Source organism: Xiphophorus hellerii, chromosome 13 (genome assembly GCF_003331165.1).
Source record: "Xiphophorus hellerii strain 12219 chromosome 13, Xiphophorus_hellerii-4.1, whole genome shotgun sequence".
NCBI lineage: Eukaryota > Metazoa > Chordata > Actinopteri > Cyprinodontiformes > Poeciliidae > Xiphophorus > Xiphophorus hellerii.
In genome coordinates, this window is record NC_045684.1 from 22,982,550 (window position 1) to 23,005,037 (window position 22,488).

Genomic DNA, 22,488 nt, shown 5'->3' on the forward strand with positions numbered 1-22,488 from the left:
GGATTAACTTTCCTCTATCAGATGTTATTTGTGGAAAATATTTTGGGGAAAAAAAAGTTTTCTACATGACAAGAAATATTAATCTACAAAAAATATACTTTCAAATGTCATTCTTTTGTGGAAATTCAATGTAATTATTCCATGAGATGAAGAAAACAGCTAAAACCTTAATGTGTTATAGCTATTGGACACATTCATTTCTTGTTTCTTAAAAGATTTTTTGATTTATCATAACTACAAAATCCCATTAATTATATCTGATATATATATATTTGTTGATATACAGTATATATATGTATGTATGAAATATATGTGGTAATATATGAAAACATTACCACATTACTGATTAATATTTTCAGATTTATTGATGCCATAATGGACCGGTCAGTAGAGAAAATAGTTGCCTAAATAAATTACCAAACGAAGTTGTAAAAACTGTATTTTCACTGCCATTGGTATCGCTATAAACACCACAAAATATTGTGATGACATTTTAAGGCGTACTGCTTCACCCTTATGTTTATATTTAGAAGGGTTATGTGGTTCTTTATCATTTTATCCAAAGTTATTGTGGAAGTTTCTAAAGAGCCGTGTGTTGCAGACCCCTGTAACAAACCAACACGCTTTCACTTGGTAATTATCTTCTACTTTGTGTTGGTCTATCACAGAAAATCCCAATAACATCCACTAGAATTTGTGGTCGTGCTTTAAGAAAATATGAAGAATATCAAGATATGCAAGAATCTATATAAACTTTTTTTTTTTTGGCTGTAGACAATTTTTGTTTTAAAAACATTTTTTTTGCAGCAGAAATCTGCAGCAACTTGATGCCTACACTTTTTCTCAACCATTTCTTCTACAAAATGCAACTACAGTCCTTAAACCTACTAGATCATACAACTCAACAGAGTATAGATTGATTCACACGTGATTACGTTTCACTCATCCAAAACAGCATATGTCTACAAAAAATACTAAAGTCGAGCACCTTGATTCATGCTGATCTGTTACATCCCATGATTTCAATAAAAAACCAAGTCTATAGAAGTCATACACAGGCTACACAGCGCATGACAAAAGGAACTAGTGCATGCAAACTAATCTCGGCTGCAGCTACTTGGAAAAACAGCATTAAAATACAACAATCATGCTTCACATTACAACTCAGGAGACATGAAACACTTTGGAAAAAGTGTTTTGTATGAAATGTAAAAATGCTTAAGAGCCATGTCCGGGATTTACAGTCATTTCAGTTCAGTGAAGTTTAAATGCATCAGATTTAAACAAACTAAAGGCCTTTAAGTTGGGAAGATGGAAACTCATATGAACGACATATGGTAAAGACAGATAGAAGCAATGCGTAGCAAAGCGAAAGCAGACCTTTGAAAGTGAGTTGAAGGGGTTAGAGGTGCAGTCATCATCCATAGGACTCAGCACCTTTACATTGAGTGGACTGCTCTAAGCATGTGAAAGAGTATGGAATATTCCAATTTTAAAAGTAGAGCTATGTTAATGCCAATATATCGCATAAGTATCGGCCGATGACGGTCATTTTTTATCGGATTGTTTTGATAAGTAAAACTATGGCGATGTTAACAACTAATGTTCATTTCCGTTTTATTGCTATTTATGTTTCGTTATCAGGCAGGCAATGTTTGGTCATGTGATGAAGCAAAGGATTGTGTACCTTGAAGCGGAGAAGCAACGTCAACATGGTGGTCATTTTATAATATCAAAAGGGTAGAGAAATATATATAATATCGGCAAATAGAATTTATCAGCCAGAACAACAACATTAATATTGGATGGTGCATCCTGAGTGAAAAGTCGTCAGCAAAATGACTTGGGTCATTTATGATGTCTTTTCTGAACTATCCATCATTCTGCGGCAACAAAGACTGAACAATTTAACGTAGCTGCAGATCAACCAAGAAATGCCTGTCTGAGGTCAGGCATGAAAACATTTAAAACCTCCATAGCTATCACCCTAACACCTATATTTCTTTACCCAAGCGTTGCGATTTTGTACCAGTACACTAAAAATCACTGCGTATTAGTTTATTTTACTTGTTAATTTAGTATTTTGAATTATTCAGGAAATTACAAAATACTAAAATCTTTTTAGGGACAGTTTATCATAAGGTAGAGTATGATCAGACCAAAATAACTCCAAGTTGACCTGCTAAAATGTATTATTTCTAAGATTCATAGATGTCAATTCAGTTCAAAAATACTTTAGTGATTCCAAAGGGACACCTGGTGAGTATGGATGGCGCATGAAGCCCCTTCATGACTGACAGCTCCTTTTCGTACACATGAAAGTCTACACGGGTACGAAATGCCACACCTTTAAATTTGCAGCGTTGTGTCGATAAAGAAGCAGGATTTCTGGAACAGTCTAATTTGAACATAAGGGAGCAAACTAGTTCATGAAACTGTGTCACGCAACTTGATAACAATCGAAAGAGATGCACCAAACCTGGCAATGTTGACAAAATGGATGTCTGCAATCTTCGGTGAACTGAAGTAAATTGATCCGTTGAAGAAAAGAAATCTTCGTAGAGTCAGAAATGCTAGGATATTATATATGTAAATCATATAAATAAATAATGACAACTGTTAAATGTGTTGTTCATCTGAGGTGTACTTTCCAAATTGCTAAACCACTTATCTCGATGTCCTTATACATAAAACCCTAGATCTGAAAGGTACTTCTGCTTTTCAACGAGACCCTACGGAGTTTATCAGGCCTGTAAGCTGCATTAGTGTTGGACTGGCAGTTTTATATAGACATTTATAAAGGTATACAAATATGCAAAAATTGTCTGCAAACTCCTAAGGTGAGTTATTTTCTACTTCCTTACATGTATAGGGCACTCTAAATGAATTCGCTTTGTAAAACTGGGTTAAAGGTACAAACTGGACGACGGATATACGGAAGTGTAAACTGCAACTATTCCTGACTGTTGGTTCTCACCTGCGTCTGATTAAACAGGGAGGTTTTCATTGGCCTTGGCAGGAGCGCTGAATGCCTTCTTTGTGTGTGTGTTTGTGTGTGAACACCTTGTGCTGATTTGGTGTGTGGAGAATGTCTTGCTTTCTTGGATAGAGCTCATAATCACATCGTGACTTGCAGTTGCATAGAAGATGATTGAGTGTGTTAGATATCGGAGCTTTGAGGCAGCGAAACGTTTGGTTGACAGAATCGGCTCATCTCTGTTACACAGATGTTGAGTTCTGGCTCACTAGATGTTGCAGCTGCTCTCTGGTGGTTCGAAGTCTTGGTACGGCTCAAGGTTTTCCAAAATGGGAGCCATCCTGCCAGAGATAAAAATACAAACGTAAAGATTTCTAACAGTACCTTGAACCATATAAATTGAACTTTTATTGGCATTTTATTTGATATATCTAAACGAAGCTAGCCTGGTAAAAACACTGAAGAAGAAGAAGAAGAAGAAGAAGAAGAAGACAAGAAATTAATTGTGCAATTTATTTATTTCAAGGTCAGTTTAATTAACATAATGTTTTTAATGATTTAAAAATCTATAGGCCGCAGTTCGATGATCGACTTTGTCATCGTTTCATCGGATCTGCGGCCGTATGTCTTGGACACTCGGGTGAAGAGAGGTGCGGAGCTGTCCACTGACCACTACCTGGTGGTGAGTTGGCTCCGGTGGTGGGGGCGAAAGCCGGTCAGACCTGGCAGGCCCAAACGTGTTGTGAGGGTCTGCTGGGAACGTCTGGCGGAATCCCCTGTGAGACGGAGCTTTAACTCCCATCTCCGGCAAAACTTCGAACACGTCCCGGGGGAGGTGGGGGACATGGAGTCTGAGTGGACCGTGTTCCGTGCCTCCATTGTCGAGGCGGCCGATCGGAGCTGTGGCCGCAAGGTTGTCGGTGCCTGTCGCGGCGGCAACCCTCGAACCCGCTGGTGGACACCTTCGGTGAGGGATGCCGTCAGGCTGAAGAAGGAGTCCTATCGGGCCTTTTTGGCCTGTGGGACTCCGGAAGCAGCTGATGGGTACCGGCGGGCGAAGCGGCATGCGGCTCGGGCGGTTGCTGAGGCAAAAACCCGGGCGTGGGAGGAGTTTGGAGAGGCCATGGAGAAAGACTTCCGTACGGCTTCGAGGCGGTTCTGGTCCACCATCCGGCGTCTCAGGGGGGGGAAGCGGTGCAGCACCAACACTGTTTATAGTGGGGATGGTGTGCTGCTGACCTCTACTCGGGACGTTGTGGGCCGGTGGGCAGAGTACTTCGAAGACCTCCTCAATCCCACCAACATGCCTTCCACTGAGGAAGCGGAGCCTGGGGACTCTGGGTTGGGCTCTCCAATCTCTGGGGACGAGGTCGCCGAGGTGGTTAAAAAGCTCCTCGGTGGCAGGGCCCCGGGGGTGGATGAGATCCGCCCGGAGTTTCTTAAGGCTCTGGATGTTGTAGGGTTGTGTTGGTTGACGCGACTCTGCAATGTCGCATGGACATCGGGGGCAGTTCCCCTGGATTGGCAGACTGGGGTGGTGGTCCCCCTGTTCAAAAAGGGGGACCGGAGGGTGTGCTCCAATTATAGAGGGGTCACACTCTTAAGCCTCCCTGGCAAGGTCTATTCAGGGGTCCTGGAGAGGAGGGTCCGTCGGATAGTCGAACCTCGGATTCAGGAAGAGCAGTGTGGTTTTCGTCCTGGTCGTGGAACGCTGGACCAGCTCTACACCCTCGGCAGGGTCCTGGAGGGTGCATGGGAGTTCGCCCAACCAGTCTACATGTGTTTTGTGGACCTGGAGAAGGCGTTCGACCGTGTCCCTCGGGGAGCCCTGTGGGGGGTTCTCCGGGAGTATGGGGTACCGGGCCCTTTGATACGGGCTGTCAGGTCCCTGTATGACCGGTGTCAGAGTCTGGTCCGCATTGCCGGCAGTAAGTCGGGCTCGTTTCCGGTGAGAGTTGGACTCCGCCAGGGCTGCCCTTTGTCACCGATTCTGTTCATCACTTTCATGGACAGAATTTCTAGGCGCAGCCAAGGTGTTGAGGGGATCCGATTTGGTGGCCTTAGGATCTCATCTCTGCTTTTTGCAGATGATGTGGTCCTTTTGGCTTCATCAGATCGTGATCTGCAGCTCTCGCTGGAGCGGTTCGCAGCCGAGTGTGACGCGGCCGGGATGAGGATCAGTGCCTCCAAATCCGAGGCCATGGTCTTGAGCCGGAAAAGGGTAGAGTGCCTTCTCCGGGTCAGGGGGGGTGTCCTGCCCCAAGTGGAGGAGTTTAAGTATCTCGGGATCTTGTTCACGAATGGGGGAAGAAGGGAGCGGGAGATCGACAGGCGGATTGGCGCAGCGTCTGCTGTCAAGCGGGCGCTGTACCGGTCCGTCGTGGTGAAGAGAGAGCTGAGCCAAAAAGCGAAGCTCTCGATTTACCGGTCGATCTACGTTCCCACCCTCATCTATGGTCATGAGCTTTGGGTCATGACCGAAAGAACGAGATCGCGGATACAAGCGGCCGAAATGGGTTTTCTCCGTAGGGTGGCTGGGCTCTCCCTTAGAGATAGGGTGAGAAGCTCAGTCATCCGGGAGGGACTCAGAGTAGAGCCGCTGCTCCTTCACATCGAGAGGAGCCAGTTGAGGTGGCTCGGGCATCTGGTCAGGATGCCTCCTAGACGCCTCCCTGGTGAGGTGTTCCGGGCACGTCCCACCGGGAGGAGGCCCCGGGGAAGACCCAGGACACGCTGGAGGGACTATGTCTCTCGGCTGGCCTGGGAACGCCTCGGGATTCCCCCGGAGGAGCTAGAAGAAGTGGCTGGGGAGAGGGAAGTCTGGGCCTCCCTTCTGAAGCTGCTACCCCCGCGACCCGACCTCGGATAAGCGGAAGAAGATGGATGGATGGATGGATGGATGGATGGATGGATAAAAATCTATATTTTTTACTACTGTTTTTTAACTACTTATTTCATATTACTTCAGTAACCAAAACGGATTTTGTTTTAAATGTAATGGTCAGGTATCAACAGTTAGCCCACCCTACTCATAAACCTCTATGAAAAATCACTTAATTATTATTTTTTTTAAATGCGATTTATGGTGATGCTCTTATTTTGAAATGTAACCGGACGTAATAGGCGGAAGGAGACCGGCTAGTCGTTATATTATCTAAGCGCTTCTCCTACCCTGGGTTACGACAGAAAGCTTGTGAAGCTTAAAAAGTAAGTGAAAGTCCGATACCAGAGAAGTAAGAAAGCGATATTAAAATATGAAAAAAGTACAATGACTATGGTTCCCACCTTTCAGAAATTAAAATAAGGGACGCCCACCACGGCCCGTGTCGCCCTACTCTCATGGGGTGAAATGGCCGCTTCAGTGACGGACATTATTTGCCAGCTAAGTGGTTTTTAAAACACTCCACAAGTGTTTCCCGGGATACTGGGTCATATACAGCTAAAAGAACGATAAACTATTTTGATTTACAATTTACTTTTTTAGTTAACCTGTGAAAAATCTCGTTCTCTGGAGACAAACTGTCCTTGAAGTGCACTCCAGACTTTATCAAAATAGTATTGTTGCATGGATTCAATACTCTCTGGAAGGCAGTAGATTTTTAAAAAGCTAAATTAATCAAACTTTCAATTAATCCAAGTACAGAGGTTTTAACTCTTTTTAAAACTGCAATAGCTGCCTTGATAATCAAATACTCGTTGTTAAACGCATCTTTCTCTTCCACCAACACTTCCTCTGTTGTGGAAGAGGAATGTCTAACCACATTCAACTGGGTAGACGTTTCAGAATCTGAGTCAGAGAAAGCGTCTGAATCCGAGCTGCTTTCCACAACTGAATAATAACTTGTTTGCCAAAAAGGTATCCAAACAGGTTCCCAAGCCTCGTCATCCGTCGTGTCACCGCCAGCACCTGGGTCATTTGAATAGGTTCTCCAATGCTGTGGTGAAAGTTCTTCCTCTAAAATAATTGGCAAACGTTCCACTAATACCCATTATTCAGAAAAATCCTCAGGATTTTATTTGTCAAAAACACCTCCACTGGACTGCTCTCCGATGTCCCTAACTCAGAAGGAGTATCCCTAGGTGGACTCAGACAGTCTACAGGCTCTGGAGATATTGATGATGGTGCCCCCATACTCTTCTTCAGAAAATCCTCAGGGTTTTCATTTGTCAAAAACACCTCCACTAGACTGTTCTCTGGTGTCCCTCACTCAGAAGGAGTATCAGAGAAATCCCCTTCAGTGGGAAAAAGCCAAGATCAAGATTAGAATCGAGCAGAATTGCGTTGGAAGGCAATGGCTAGGCTAACACGCAGCAGTGCAACAGGTTTTATTTCCAGGGACTAGCTCTTTATCTAGCCGCAGTACCTGATGTCCCAGTTCTCTACGTCCTCCAGCGTGTCTGGCAGAGGTCGGTCAGCAGTTTCAGGCAGCGCCAAGGCGAGAATGGCTCCCAGAAGCGGGGAAGTGCCGAAGATGATAAGCGGCGTGACGGGGTTGTGGTTGTGCAGCATGTTTATAATGGGCGCCAATACGCCCCCCATCCTCGCAAACATGCTGGACACGCCTATTCCTGTTTGCCTGCAGATACACCAAGTGCCGAAGCTGCAAAGCTGCATGCCTGAGGAAACCTTAAACTACTTGACAGAAAACGTAGAAGTCCTACCTTACCACAGTAGGGAAAATCTCAGCAGTGTACACATAGATGACAGCAAATGAGGCCGTAATACCAAACTTCCCAACCATGGCAAGCCCCGTCAGGACATTGGGATGATCTACAGACAAAGAAAAATATCGACATTTTAGAGAGCAGATTTTATATGTATTTGTAGCTGATGGATGGAATTGTTGGTCGGATGGACCGATGGATGAGATTAGTGATTGGTTGGACAAAGAGGATTGTTGGTTGGTTGGTTGGTTAAATCAACCAACCACCATCTATCTATCTTCCATCTATGTAATGGTGGATAGATAGATGGATTATTTGTTTGGTTGGACAGGTGGACGGACAGATGTATGGAAAGACTAATGATAGATTGATGAACTGGTTGGTTGGACAAATGGATGGAATGGTGGATGAATTAGTTGGATGGATGAATGGACAAATGGATGAATAGATTGCTTTGTTGGACAGATAGACAGTCGGATTGACTTGCTAGTTGGATGGACAAATTAATAGGTGGAATTGATGGATTCATCTTTTCACGTTCTTTCTTCTTTTTTACATATTTATCTATATTTGGAAGATAACTAAGTCAAATTTCAAACTTTTCCAGACTGTGTAGGAACGCCTGAGAGTTAGCTGCGAGATCCTGCAAAGCGCATATCATTTTAAGATATTTTCTGACACTGCAACCAAACCCTGGTCTCCATCCTCCATACCATACCTGCAGGGACGGCGAGCATCAACAAGCAGGCAAGACCCCCAATCGCCAGGAAGCCACTCTGGGAGAGGCGTCGGCTGAAGGGCAGGACGACCAGGACCAGAGAGCGGGCTGGGATCTCAACCAACCCAAACACAAACTGGGTCAGGTAGAGGTCCGTCCCCAACCGAGACACACCCAGAGACAGCCCATAGTACACTAGCACGTTCACAAACCTGTGATTGCAAACAGAGAAGAATCAAGAAAGATCTAGAAATAACGTTGAGGAGTGCTGAAAAAGGCAGACAGAACATACCAGATGTAGAACAAAATGATGGTTCTCTTTCTCATCTGTGGTGTCCGGATTAGATCCATAGCCGAGTGACTTCGCTTTGAGCCGCCGAAAAACTCCCACTTTTCAGCCTGATGTGTAAATGAATATGACACACAAGCAAATAAAAAACTTGTTGGTAGAAAATTACTTCAGCACATAAGTTTTACCATACGAGTTTTTAAGCAAAAGAGCAGGAGCAGTATGCAGCTGAAAGCAAAGCACCACAAATGGAAGATGACTGAAGAAGATCCTTTGCAGTCGAGGAAATGCAATGTTCTATTATGACTAAGTAAGTTATCTAACCTTACTGCAACTCTGAGTGTTTTCTACTTAATGAACGTTGAACATAAAAGACCCACAAACAAACAGCATGTTAAATCCTCAGCACTAAAAGGCCAGTCCAAACATCATCAGAGAAGAACTATAGTATCTGGAATTGTCCAAGCCTTTCAGACTTGGACTGGTCCTCTTCCATCGTGTGTTTACATCCAATTTCTGTAAAGAAGTTTTTAAAAATGCATTTTCTCCGGTTGACCTCGAGCCTATGAAACTGGAGGAACTAAATACATAAAAGAGGTTCCATTTCCTGATTTGTCTAAAGCTTGCCGAGTTGGTTTCAGCACTGTGATAAGGATTGTTTTGAATTTCAATCAAATGACTAAATGTCTGTTCATAGCATCAAAAGTCTACAATTATCAAAATGTTTTCTGAGCACATTAAAACACAAGAAGAAATTTGACTGAAATTGAGTAAGTGCAATAAGCAGCTGAAAACCGGCATGATTGTCTGAACAGGAACAATACTCAGGTTTTATGGTAACAGGAATAGCTGTATTTAGGAACAGTTGGAAGGACATTACAGACAACTTAACATCCTTTCTGTCAATTTCTTATATTCTTGTTCCAAACATACATTCCTAGGGTTGAACATTTTTGGCCACTTATTTTCAATAACTTTGTGGGAGATATTTAAGAGTGGCCAAGCATTATATATGAAAATCGATTATTGGTTGGATTGATGGATGGATAGACGATAGGTTAGACAGATGGATGCACTGGTTAGTTGGACAGCCAGACGGATGGACGGACAGATTGACTGGTTAGTTTGATGGACAGGGTGGTTGGATGGGTAGACAGATGATAGATGCCCAGATGGACGGATGGATTTGTTGGACAGGTGAACTGATTAATGGATGGATTTTTGGAGGGATGGACTGGAGGACAGATCGGCAACAGCTGGATTAGTTGAACAGACAGATGAAACTGTTAAGTTACAGGAAATTCCCCTAAATTTTGGACTGGCATTCTTTTACTTTACACTATCTGCCTGGATGGAAGGACAGACTGGTTGGTTGTATGTGTAGATGGATGACTTGATGAATGGTCAAACGGTTGGCTTGGTTGATTGGACCGGCAGACTGACACATGAATGGACAGATGGAAGGACGAATGAAACAAACGCACACCTGGACAGCGGGAGGTAAGACCCGGCCGTTAACTAGCGCAGCTTTGCGGAGGAGTGCGATGGCTTCCTCTCTCCTGTCGTTGGCCAGTAGCCACCGGGCAGACTGGGGCAGAACCCTGATGGAGGACACAGCAGATATAAGGGGAGAGGAGGAACTCAGCGCCACACAGAGGGCATTCATTGTATAGCATGAACACGCATAGATCCAATTTTCCGGTTGAACCTCCCACCGTATGTAGAAGATAAGCAGGAAGCCTGGGGCTGATATGGCGAGCTGCAGTTTTCTCCAGTCTCGTATCAGGTAGGCCACCCCTGCAAGCAGCATGTATCCCAGGCCGAAGGCGTAGTCCGTGATGATGCCCGCCAGCATGCGTCTCTTGGTACACGTCCACTCAGTACCTGGCGTAGGAAGATTGAGGAGGTTTTGGGAGAGAAGAGGACAAGAGCTGTGAGGTGGAGGATAAAGTGGCAAGGGTTACAAAGAAAACAATTGATACTTTTTAATTAAAATATTAAAATAACATACAAGTGGAAGTGGAAATCAATAAAACGTAAATAATAGTTTTCTGTAATGCATCAGGCAGAAAAACCTGAGTTTATATTTAATTGCAGTAGGAGAGAAAAGAAATAGTAAGAAAAAATATTTTACAAAGGAAATATGGTTCCCCATTAAGCCTTGTTTGTTCTAGCTCCAGTTTTTAACTCTATAGCTCTAGCTCTAACTGTAGATTTGGGCAAGTTTAGACAAGCAGCTATTTTCTGATACAGACTAATGTAAAGCAACACACACATCCACCTTAAGAGAATGGAAATATACGCAATGTCACATCTATGACAGGGAAACAGGAAGTCGGAGGTTACAACTTGAACGTTCATAGTTCACCTTGTCTTGTTCGTCTTTGAGTGTGATCGTTTAGTTCGTACCAAGAACAAAAGCGTTGATAATGACTCCAGATATGGTGGTCCCAACTGCGAAGCGAAGAATCGCGTAGACTGGGAAGTTGGGCGCAAAAGCTACAGCGACTCCAAACACAGTCTGCAGCGCGATGGACAACAGCAGGACCAAACGTCGGCCGTACCTTTCACAAAGAGAGCACTCTTAAGATAGTGACGGTCTGTCACATAAAATCCCAAGATGGCTCAAGATGTAGTTTTTAGGGTTCATGTAAAGCTTTCAGCCCGGATAACACATTTAAATGTTGAACCAGAGACATCTTCCAAAATAAGGCAGCCTAACCAAAACCTGTCTTTATAAAAGATAGACTGTATAACACATTCTTGGTTGCAGGTGTTCAGCACGTGAATGTCTTATGGTAACGCGCCTTCCACGGTGTCATACTATTTAAATTTTCCTCTCTAAGGGTTTTTTCTATTGCTTCATATTGATAGTGTAAATGACTTGTAAAGTGGCTTCTAACTTTATGTTTGGGATTTACCTCCTGATGTTTTCTGAGTTGCCTTCCTCATAATCTATTTGCCTTTTCTCATATTTGCAATAATCTTGTTAAAAGTGTCAAAGTTTTTCTCAACCAGCCAATCAATACGCTGTTCATTTCTTTTTTGATGATTTGTATTTCAGTAAGTGTTGGGATCCGGAGCTGTTCATCCACCAGAGGGCGCTGGAGGCCTTGTTCCATCTGAGGGCGTCTCCTGAACCACGCACCTGAAACCGTTCTGCCATCAGGAGCTGTATAACTGGAGGAGGCTGCTGACACTTCCCTGCCAGATTGTTAGCTAGTTATGGTACCGATTCACTCCAGCTCTACTCGTCCTGTTTGCTTCCTGAATTCTGATCCACCTGTGTCTCTGACCTTTTTTCAGCTGATTGACCTGAGACGTGCTGAAGATAGATCCAGCCCAGGACCCCTCCGAACCTACAGCTCGGCAGCCTGCTTCTGGCAGAACAGTTCAGACTTACCTGTCCGTCCTCCAACGCCGCCGCAGCCCGCAGCCCTCCGCACCTCAAAACAGACTCCGGATTTCCCAGGTTTTTCCCCCAGTCCTTTCTCCTTCCAATCGGAGGTAAGCTCTCAGTCAGCGCCATCTCCAAATTTCCTCGGCCCCAAACTTACCGTCTGTTTCTTCCCTAGCTGACCTGAGATCCAGTCCCAAGCGCTCCCGGATTGTTTATCTGTTTTTTCCCCCTTCCCCTTGGTTGTAATAAATCTCTTTAATCAATCTCGGCTTCTGGTGTTGTTCTGCATGTGGGCTAAGAAGTTAGACCTCAGCATGACAGAACAATCTGGCCAACAACCTAGCCCTGCGGAAACACTCCGGAAAACCTTGGAACAACAGCACACTCTCATTCAGAACCATGACGCCGCGTTGCGAGAGTTAAACAATCGTCAAGCGGAAACAAACCGCCGATTAGAGGAGATTGCAAGTTATTTGCAAGGATCTAGCTCCCAGGCTTCAGCACCCGCTCCAGTTCCGGATCCACAAGCTACTTCCAGGTCTGTAGATTCGGTTCGCTCTACAGTTTCAGATTTCCGTCCGTCCCTGCCTGAAAGATTTTCTGGAGAAGTCAGCAAGTGTAGAGGATTTTTGTTTCAGTGTACCATTATCTTCAATCATTCCCCTCAGAGCTTCCTCCATGATGGAAGAAAGATTTCTTTCATTTTGTCACATCTATCAGGAAAAGCGCTAGAATGGGCCGAGGCTAGATTTCCCAACTCCGCAGATTACGGATACTCGTTTGATGACTTTTTGGAGGAGTTTAAGCAGGCTTTTAACCAGGATACAGATAAAACATCGGATTCCCGAGGTCTGCTAGAACTGAAACAGGGCAGAAGATCGGTGGCTGAGTTTGCTATTGACTTCAGGATTAAGGCAGCAGCTTCAGGTTGGGGACAGACGGCTCTCAAAAGCGCATATTTCCATGCATTAAACGACTCGATAAAAGATGAGTTAGCGGTTTTAGATGAGCCTAAGACCCTGGAGGAACTGATAAACCTCACCATCCGGTTGGATAATAGGCTACGCTCCAGAAATAGGGAAAGAGCCAAGAGTTGCCACCCGTTTGTGAGATCATGTTCTGACAGAACCAGTAACTCTGCTTTTCCATCTTCAGAACCAGCCGAAACGGAGCCGATGCAGATCGGGAGTACTCGGCTTTCCCCGGAAGAAAGACTAAGAAGGTTCAAAGAGAACCTCTGTCTGTACTGCGGTGAATCTGGACATCGCATCTCCACCTGCCCCTCCAAGGCAAAAGCCGTGGTCCGCCAGAGGAAATGAGGAGACTGGCGGACCATCTACAATCTGGAAATTCTCCTCGTCTGCTGCTACCAGCTACACTGTTCACTGATGATCAATCATTGACGTTATCCGCCATGATAGATTCTGGTTGTGAGAAAAATTTAATCGATTCAAACTTAGTCCGGCAACTAGACATAGATACCTATCCGTTAGCCACACCCCTCAGAGTTGCAGCGTTAGACGGCAAGGAACTACCTGACATCACACACCAAACTAAGCCGTTGGATTTCCTGGTTTCAGGTAACCATCGTGAAACATTATCATTTTTTGTCTTCCCGGCTGCCAACTCACCTGTTGTCCTGGGCTTCGATTGGCTTTTTCTTCATAACCCCAGAATAAATTGGTCTAAGAGGCATATTGAATCCTGGTCTATTTCCTGTCACTCCACCTGCCTCCGCTCTGCCGTGCCGACGGGTCAGTCACCGGCAAACCGGCAGGAGGCGGACCCACCCGATCTCGCTACTCTCCCTCCAGACTACCATGACTTAGCCCCTGTGTTCAGTAAGGCTAGTGCTCTCTCTCTACCTCCGCATCGCCCATATGACTGCGCCATAGATCTCCTACCTGGAGCGCCTCTGCCCAACAGTCGGCTGTATAATATCTCCAAACCAGAAAGGGAAAGTATGGAGACCTACATTAATGAGTCACTAGCCGCAGGAATAATTCGCCCCTCGTCTTCTCCGCTCGGGGCGGGGTTTTTCTTCGTGGGCAAAAAAGATGGTTCCCTTCGACCCTGTATAGATTACCGGGGGTTAAATCAGATCACCATCAAGAATAAGTACCCGCTACCTCTCCTAGCTTCAGCGTTTGAACCGGTTCAGGAAGCTACTGTCTTCACTAAATTAGATCTTAGAAACGCTTATCACCTTCTCAGGATCCGGGAGGGTGATGAGTGGAAAACCGCCTTTAAGACACCTCTGGGCCATTTCGAATATTTAGTGATGCCTTTCGGCCTGTCAAACGCACCTGCCTGTTTCCAAGCCTTAGTTAATGACGTTTTGAGAGATTTTTTGAACATTTTCGTTTTTGTTTATCTTGATGACATATTGATCTATTCCAGGACTCTGTCAGAACATAAGAGACATGTAAGATTTGTTCTCCAGCGACTGCTGGAGAATAAATTGTTTGTAAAGGCTGAGAAGTGCGAATTTCACCGCCCATCAGTCACCTTCCTGGGATTCGTGCTCGAGGGCGGACAGGTAAGACCATCGGAGGAGAAGATCAAAGCTGTTCTAGACTGGCCAACCCCAGAGAATAGAAAACAACTTCAACGATTTCTGGGGTTTGCAAATTTCTATCGGAGGTTCATCAGGAACTATAGTCAGACAGCCCAACCCTTGACTGCTTTAACCTCAGTTAAGAGATCCTTCCACTGGTCCCCCGAAGCAGAAACGGCTTTTAAAAAGCTGAAGACTCGGTTTGCTAATGCTCCTATCCTCATTCAGCCGGACATCACGAAACAGTTCATCCTAGAGGTAGACGCTTCGGACTCAGGAGTCGGAGCTGTGCTTTCTCAGCGTTTCGAATCTGACCAAAAGACTCACCCCTGTGCCTTTTTCTCTCGTAGACTCTCCCCTGCTGAAAGGAACTACGATGTTGGAGACAGAGAACTTCTCGCCATCAAATTAGCCTTGGAGGAATGGAGACATTGGCTGGAGGGCGCAGAGCATCCCATTTTGGTCTGGACAGACCATAAGAATCTGTCATACCTTCAATCCGCCAAAAGACACAATCCCCGTCAGTCCCGCTGGTCTCTTTTCTTTTCCCGTTTCAACCTGTCCATCACGTACCGACCTGGGTCCAAAAACATTAAACCAGACGCTCTGTCCCGACTATACTCTACTGAAGAGTCTGAGACACCAGCCAATGTTCTGCCCCCCAGTTGTACAGTTGCGTCAGTTTCCTGGGAGGTTTCCGACATCATAGAACACGCACTGTTGTCCGAGCCGGACCCTGGTACAGGGCCGCCCAACCGTACGTATGTTCCATCTTCAGTCAGAGCTAGGTTAATTAATTGGATGCATACAACAAAATTCTCAGCCCATCCTGGAACCAGTAGAACCATAGCCTTAATTTCCCGTCGTTTTTGGTGGCCATCACTACACAAAGATGTTAAAGAATTTGTCTTGGCCTGCTCAGTTTGTGCCCGAAACAAATCATCTCATCAGCCCCCTTCTGGTCTGCTTCAACCTCTGCCCATCCCCAAACGACCCTGGTCGCACATTGCTATTGATTTTGTTACTGGGTTACCTGTATCCAAAGGAATGACCACCATTTTCACTGTGGTGGATCGCTTTTCCAAAGCCTGCCACCTCATTCCGCTAAGAAAACTGCCCACGTCTCTGCAGACCGCTCAGCTCTTGGTTAAACACGTTTTCAAACTGCATGGCATTCCGCAGGAGATCCTATCGGACAGGGGACCACAATTCACCGCTCAGGTATGGAAACACTTTTGTGCCGCCTTGGAAGCTAAAGTCTGTCTATCTTCTGGTTATCACCCTCAGTCGAACGGACAAACCGAGCGCATGAATCAAGAACTCGAGTCTACACTCAGATGCCTCACCTCCACCAACCCCACTGACTGGAGCCAGTTCCTGCATTGGGCTGAGTATGCACACAACGCTCACGTCTCATCAGCTACCGGTCTCTCTCCTTTTGAGGTCTCCTTAGGGTACCAGCCTCCATTGTTTCCGGCGGATGAGAAGGAGCTTGCCGTTACATCGGTCCAGCACCACATTCGCCGCTGTCGTTCCATTTGGCGGAACACTGTCACAGCACTAAATCGTTCTTCTGAACGGAACCGCCGTTTCGCTGATCGGAGGAGACGTCCTGCTCCTGACTATGCACCTGGTCAACAAGTTTGGTTGTCCACCAGGAACATCCCACTGAAATCCATGACCAAGAAGTTGTCTCCTCGTTTTATTGGCCCATACAAGATCGAGTCCGTCATCAGTTCTACTGCTGTCCGGTTACGTCTGCCTTCTTCTCTCCGTATCCACCCCACGTTCCACGTCTCGCAGATCAAGCCTGTTCTGACCAGCTCGCTGTGCCCTCCGTCCGGGCCCCCTCCACCCCCCCGGGAGATTGATGGGCATCCTGCTTACACCGTCCGCCGGATCGTGGACTCCCGTCGACAGGGCCGGGGTTGGCGGTACCTGGTCGACTGGGAGGGCTACGGTCCGGAGGATCGGATGTGGGTTCCTGGTTCTTTTATTTTAGATCCTTCTTTGATTTCTGATTATCGTTCCTCCCTGCCTTCCTCGGTTGGACCGCCAGGTGGCGGTCGTTGAGGGGGGGGTACTGTTGGGATCCGGAGCTGTTCATCCACCAGAGGGCGCTGGAGGCCTTGTTCCATCTGAGGGCGTCTCCTGAACCACGCACCTGAAACCGTTCTGCCATCAGGAGCTGTATAACTGGAGGAGGCTGCTGACACTTCCCTGCCAGATTGTTAGCTAGTTATGGTACCGATTCACTCCAGCTCTACTCGTCCTGTTTGCTTCCTGAATTCTGATCCACCTGTGTCTCTGACCTTTTTTCAGCTGATTGACCTGAGACGTGCTGAAGATAGATCCAGCCCAGGACCCCTCCGAACCTACAGCTCGGCAGCCTGCTTCTGGCAGAACAGTTCAGACTTACCTGTCCGTCCTCCAACGCCGCCGCAGCCCGCAGCCCTCCGCACCTCAAAACAGACTCCGGATTTCCCAGGTTTTTCCCCCAGTCCTTTCTCCTTCCAATCGGAGGTAAGCTCTCAGTCAGCGCCATCTCCAAATTTCCTCGGCCCCAAACTTACCGTCTGTTTCTTCCCTAGCTGACCTGAGATCCAGTCCCAAGCGCTCCCGGATTGTTTATCTGTTTTTTCCCCCTTCCCCTTGGTTGTAATAAATCTCTTTAATCAATCTCGGCTTCTGGTGTTGTTCTGCATGTGGGCTAAGAAGTTAGACCTCAGCATGACAGTAAGAAGTTGATATCTTGCCGTTCTCCGTGGCTTGACCTCATGGCCCCTAATCTTGACAGCTTGCCCCATTAAATCTTCTCTATTGTATCAGCATTTTCATTCCTGACTCACAAAATGGTCACTGTGGTTTCTTGCTGTGGTTGTTTTTTTTTCTTTGCACTTAATGAACAACTCAAGGTTTGCGAACAAGCAGCAAGCTTCCGTCCTAAAGGTAAGGGTTTATGGCAGGGATTAGCTTAACTACAGCTGGAATTGGTTCAGCCATTGTTCCATGCAGAACATCTTCATTCTCACATTGCTCAGTTTTTTCACAAAAAGTATTTTTATGAAATATGTTATAAATTTACAACTCATACACCCAACACAACTTTAGGTATTACGTTAGCATACTAAATGTTTGGCTCCAAAACAAATATTTTGTAAGCAAACTAAACATTTAACTTGAAGCAAAAATATTTAATTGGCTAGAAAACTAACTATTTAATTAGTAAGTTTGTAAACAGTTAGCTAGCTCAGACCTAACTGAATATTTAGCTAGGCCAGAGTGAAATATAAGTCTTGCTGTTTGTAGCTGCCTTCAACCAGCCTGATGTCAATGCACAACAAGATTCCCTATAAGAAGAGTTCAACCCCAGAGCTGAACTTTTAAGGTGCAGTCAGGGATAATTTGAACACTGGGTTGTGTATATATCAAAACAACTCCAGGGTGACGTAAGCATTTTTTTTTTTTTTTTAAATCCTCAACTATCAAGGCTGACTGATTCAAAAACATCTGTCATTTTCAGGTGGTTCTATTGTTGTATAATTTATCCAGGATTTGGCTTTATCAGATTATTTTTAATTCCCTGAAAATAATTAAAATAGAGCTTCTGAGAGTTCTATACTAGCAACTCTTTCCAGGTCTAAGACCTAATAAATCAAAGAAACGAAAAAAATATATATTTATTTTTTTCACTGCTGAATAAAGTAAATATATATATTTTTTGTTTGTTTCTCTTGATCGAGGCGTGCTGAACTGTGCCTTTAAATCCAAGGCACCTGCTTTTAAACTCTCCTGGATTCTGTTTTGTTTTTGTTGGGGAAGGACACCACCATTTCTCAGAAGATGTCATACGTCTGAAACAAACTCCACCTCAAAGCAGAGGTCACCAGTTTGAGTCAAACCCCCTTGTGTATTTTTAACTGTTGAACTAACTCACCGCGGTTTGTCAGCCTCCCTACTTACACATAACAACCACATGCCAGCAGGACTCCTCCAGCGGCGCCCGCCCCTTTAACCACGCTTTGATGCTGAAGATCAGCCTGGATCGGCCGAGTCTGGCGTCTTGACTCAGAGTCCGAGATTCCAGCCTTACCTATCAGCCATGGCTCCAAACAGCACAGATCCCACCAACAGGCCGAACATGTAGATGGACGATCCGAGGCTGTTCAGTCCAGCTTTGCTGCACACCAGGTCCCACTGGGAGGAGAAGAAAGGAAATAGTTAAAAGTTGCTACTGAATCCTATTTGTTCTGTCATTTACAGATGGGTTTCTCCAGGCGGGATACAATTTTTACTTGTTTGACATTTTCGCCACGTACCATATACCAGCTTCATACTAAAGTCCTCTCAAGGTGCTAAAACAAATGTTTGGTTTTTATTTTTAATCAAGTCTCTTTCTTTTTAACTTATTGAGCTTTTCTGCACCCATGATTTTTCAGATTTCACGCAGAAAGACGAGACACACAGAAACAGATTAAAAAACATCTGAAAGGAGATACAAAATGTCGCACAAGAAATGAAAAATGTAAATGTGTCGACAATTAGAGCCAAAAGCATCTACTGTGTAGGAAACACCAGTTAGGTGTTTTAAAAAGAAAGAAAGAAAAAAAAAAAAACAAGGCTCAGGAAACTGCTAACAAGCAGCACGGCCAAAACAACCACAATGTGCTAAATGTTGCAAACTATTTGTAGCAGACGCGTATGGAAGCAAAAAGAAAAAGAAAAAACAACAACCACAAATCATCATATCTGTGAGGTTTGTGGTTGTTTGGTCTCTGTCAGGAAGTCTGCTGCACGATGTGTGTAAGTGTGTGTCAGAATCACACACAAAAGTGTTTTTTCCTCCTAAAGATTTGCTCATTTTATGATCCACTCTTTAATTAGTTCCATAATAAATGCTTAGCAGTGGCTGTTTTCGGTGTGGCTCACAACCCAGAGGGCTCCTCCATTAGCGCGTCTATCAGCTGCTTCAGGAACAACAAGCTTCCTATTGGTTATTTGCAAACCCGTTCCATAGGGAGTTGATAATCCCTCTGGAGGTGAACGATGCAAGGACTTAGTCATAACTCTCAGATCGCTCGACAACAACGTCTGCACAACATAAATGTCATCATCTGCTGGTACGCTCCGGAGTTTAACACGAGTTATTTTACCGACCCAGGACAAACAATGGAACTGAGCCGCGACTGTAATTGGGTGTGTTTGTGTTTGTGTTATTCAAAATGTTTACTATTACTAAAAAATAAAAATAAAACTAGCTTCATCTAACAAATAAATGCAAACACTAAAGTGTTGTAGGATAGGTAGGCCCCCATGAAATCCTTTTTAGTATTTTCCAAATTCCATTTTTTCCGTTCTAATTTTTCTGAATTCCTTTTTTTCCCATTTTATCCTTATTAACCCAAAAAGTGTGAAGTATGAAGTGTGAATAAAACAAAATTAACAAACCAATAGCTAAAGGCCAACATTTACTGTTATTTTGTTTCACAAATGTAACAGACTGCTGTGGTTCAACAGAACATTTGTTTTATAAGGTGTTAAAATTTATTCCCTTCCAACAGCTAGCCTTCCCTTCCAGCCAATGTCAGCTAATTCTGTGAAACTCTGCGATTTATTGTGGATCCCATTTTGTTTACTAAATACCGAGATCGGTTCCGCCCTTTCCGCATCGTGGAACTCGTGAGGCCCTAAAAGTGGAAACGGACTCATACCACCACAAACTGTTTTGGGACCAGTTTATGTTGACTAAACACAACTAATATCTGCCGTCATCGGCGGCCATGCTAACTAGCCTGAGCATCCACGAGAGGCTCTGCTATCGGGAAGAAGCTGTGGAGTAGCAGCTAGAGAGCAAGATGAGAGGGGAAGAGGCAGCGTATACAACCATGATTGACAGTGCTAAGACCCTCCTCCTGAGTCTGATTGGTTGTTTCTAGCTAGCAGAGGAGCTTGATTTTTTTCACAGTTTATCTGTCTCATACAATACTGTCACAACATAATGACAGTTTCAATAAATAGACTATGTACAAAAAATTTTTTTTTTCCTTTTTTAAAATTTTTGTTTTACCAAAGTTATGCACTAAGCTGCTGCAGAAGGTGGTGGAGTGGAGGGGGCTCCCCTCTGGGATTACCCAGGACACCATTCACGCAGGAACCGCCACTGCTTATTAAGCAACGTGGTCTACCTTATTATATATATTTAAAATTCTGTTCCTACGAAACTTATGAATTTATTCTTGAGCTGAGCTCTTATTTCCGCATCGCATCAGCCTCCGGTACCTCGGTCACAGTGGTGCTGTGGAAAACCTCCGCGCTGTAGACCCAGCCGCGGCCGCACGGGACGCGCTCCGTCCGGTTGCCCTGCGGCCGCAGCATCACCTCCGAGGAGAAGCAGGAGGACTCCGAGAGGCTGGCGTTCTCTGCGGGGAGCGAAGTCTGATTCCCCGCTCCTGGGCTGGAGCTTTCCCGGCAGCGGTAGGGCGGCGTGGCCCCGGTGAAGATGCTCACCATCATGTGGAAGGCGAGAAGGATCTGAGGCAAACAAATCCAGATGTACAAGATCTTCTGATATTTGCCAAAGCCGCCGACGGCAGCGAGGATCTGGTCGAAATTCATAGGGTGGGACTTTATGGGGATCTACAGGTCAACGTGGAAGAGCGGCTCCTCTGCAGCACCAGGCAGTGGGTCAGACCAGGATGTAAACAAGGTGTATCTTCTCCTCCATGTGCAGCAGGAAAAAAAGACACAGCAACTATCTGACTCAATTCCAGTCCGAGGTCATCCTTCCCCCTCCATGCCTCCACCAGCGGGGCGCTTGCTCTTTCCAAAAGCCGAGTTCTCCTGATCCACGCGTGAAAGTTTTTCTCTCTCTCTCTCTCTCTCTCTCTCCCTCTCTCTCTCTCTCTCTCTCTCCGCATCAGATAATGGAAGGAGGAGCGCGCGCGTCCAGGTTCACCAGCCAGAGGCGCGGGAAACCGGATGCAATTAACGGTCCACAATCAGAGGCGCTGTTGTTTTAAGAAGTGAGAGAAGACTCGCATCCCTCAGAACCTCCCCCCCCCCCCGCGTGCTTCTGGTTTCCCACTCGAGGCAGGATCCTGGACAACACGCTCGGATTTTAAGCGATAATTGAAAGGCACGTTTATTACATAATATTCAATATGTTTGGTTTCTGAATTACGATGCACAGGACGCGTCGTAATTCATAATTCAATGGTGTAATTACCGTTTTGTAAGCATCTCATTTGCATAAAATGGTCGTGGTGCACGTGCCTTTGGCTCACACCAGCTCTCTGCTGCCATCTGCTGTTCGATCAGGCGGTGGAAGATTTCAGATAAATCTGGTGTGTTTTTGTTGTATATTTGGAGGATCGAAACTGACGTCATTAAAAATAAGAGGAAAAATGTAAAAAGAACAAATGTGAACATTTTACATCAATTAAATTTTTTAAAAATAAATGTTTTAAATGAATTCACAAATATTTTTTAAGTAATTAAGAAATTAATAAAAAATAAAGAGACATAAATGCATCTATAAATAAAAAAAACATTCAAAAATGCTTTCAAAAACAGTAAAATTTAACTTGTGTGCTTAAATGTATAATTTGTTGAAACTAAACTGAAAAGATAAATACGAAGTTCATTTGAATAATAAAACACGAGGTAAACTTGTCCTTTTTTGAAAAATGAAGTGGTGCATTTGAAGCATATTGATTTATTTATTGGACCGTTTATATATTTCTGCTTTCAGTTTTGATTGTGTGTTTCTTTACTCCAGAAATCCTTTGAAGATTTTTGTTTTATCTGGAGCTTCTTATTTAAAATTTACCCCTAAACCAACTATACTTGCATAACAGCATGTAATTAATCAACAATGACTGTT

General features: G+C 44.7%; 1 protein-coding gene and 1 long non-coding RNA gene across 5 annotated transcripts; one reads left to right on the forward strand and one right to left on the reverse strand.

Moving 5' to 3' along the window:
* Positions 1–346: 346 nt before the first annotated feature.
* LOC116730600 (solute carrier family 22 member 13) lies at positions 347–22,089 on the reverse strand. Of its 4 annotated transcripts, none has more exons than XR_004341357.1 (10): positions 20,886–22,088; positions 18,700–18,803; positions 11,059–11,213; positions 10,365–10,533; positions 10,136–10,250; positions 8,653–8,759; positions 8,361–8,572; positions 7,645–7,748; positions 7,342–7,554; positions 347–3,318 (listed from the first exon to the last, which is right to left on the reverse strand). XR_004341357.1 is itself a non-coding variant. In XM_032579944.1 (10 exons), the coding sequence occupies exons 1-10, from the start codon at positions 21,219–21,221 to the stop codon at positions 3,246–3,248; spliced, it is 1,593 nt and encodes a 530-aa protein (XP_032435835.1). In that variant the 5' UTR covers positions 21,222–22,084; the 3' UTR covers positions 347–3,245. The 4 variants fall into 4 exon arrangements, 2 of the variants coding, with proteins under 2 accessions (XP_032435835.1, XP_032435836.1); XM_032579944.1 differs by having other exon boundaries at positions 7,640–7,748; positions 20,886–22,084; XR_004341358.1 differs by lacking the exon at positions 347–3,318 and adding an exon at positions 5,937–7,210 and having other exon boundaries at positions 20,886–22,089.
* LOC116730602 (uncharacterized) lies at positions 11,213–18,511 on the forward strand. The gene is made up of 2 exons (XR_004341359.1): positions 11,213–11,718; positions 17,329–18,511. It is a non-coding gene; the product is annotated as an uncharacterized LOC116730602 (long non-coding RNA).
* Positions 22,090–22,488: the final 399 nt, after the last annotated feature.

What these genes read in the sequence shown, in the direction of transcription:
- LOC116730600 (XM_032579944.1), bottom strand. Translation starts at nt 21,221, where the DNA reads ATGAATTTCGACCAGATCCTCGCTGCCGTCGGCGGCTTTGGCAAATAT. An exon ending in TTTGGAGCCATGGCTGATAG is followed by an intron (nt 11,214 to 18,699) that starts GTAAGGCTGGAA and finishes TCTTTGTGAAAG; the next exon opens with GTACGGCCGACGTTTGGTCC. An exon ending in ATCATTTTGTTCTACATCTG is followed by an intron (nt 8,573 to 8,652) that starts GTATGTTCTGTC and finishes TTGCAATCACAG; the next exon opens with GTTTGTGAACGTGCTAGTGT.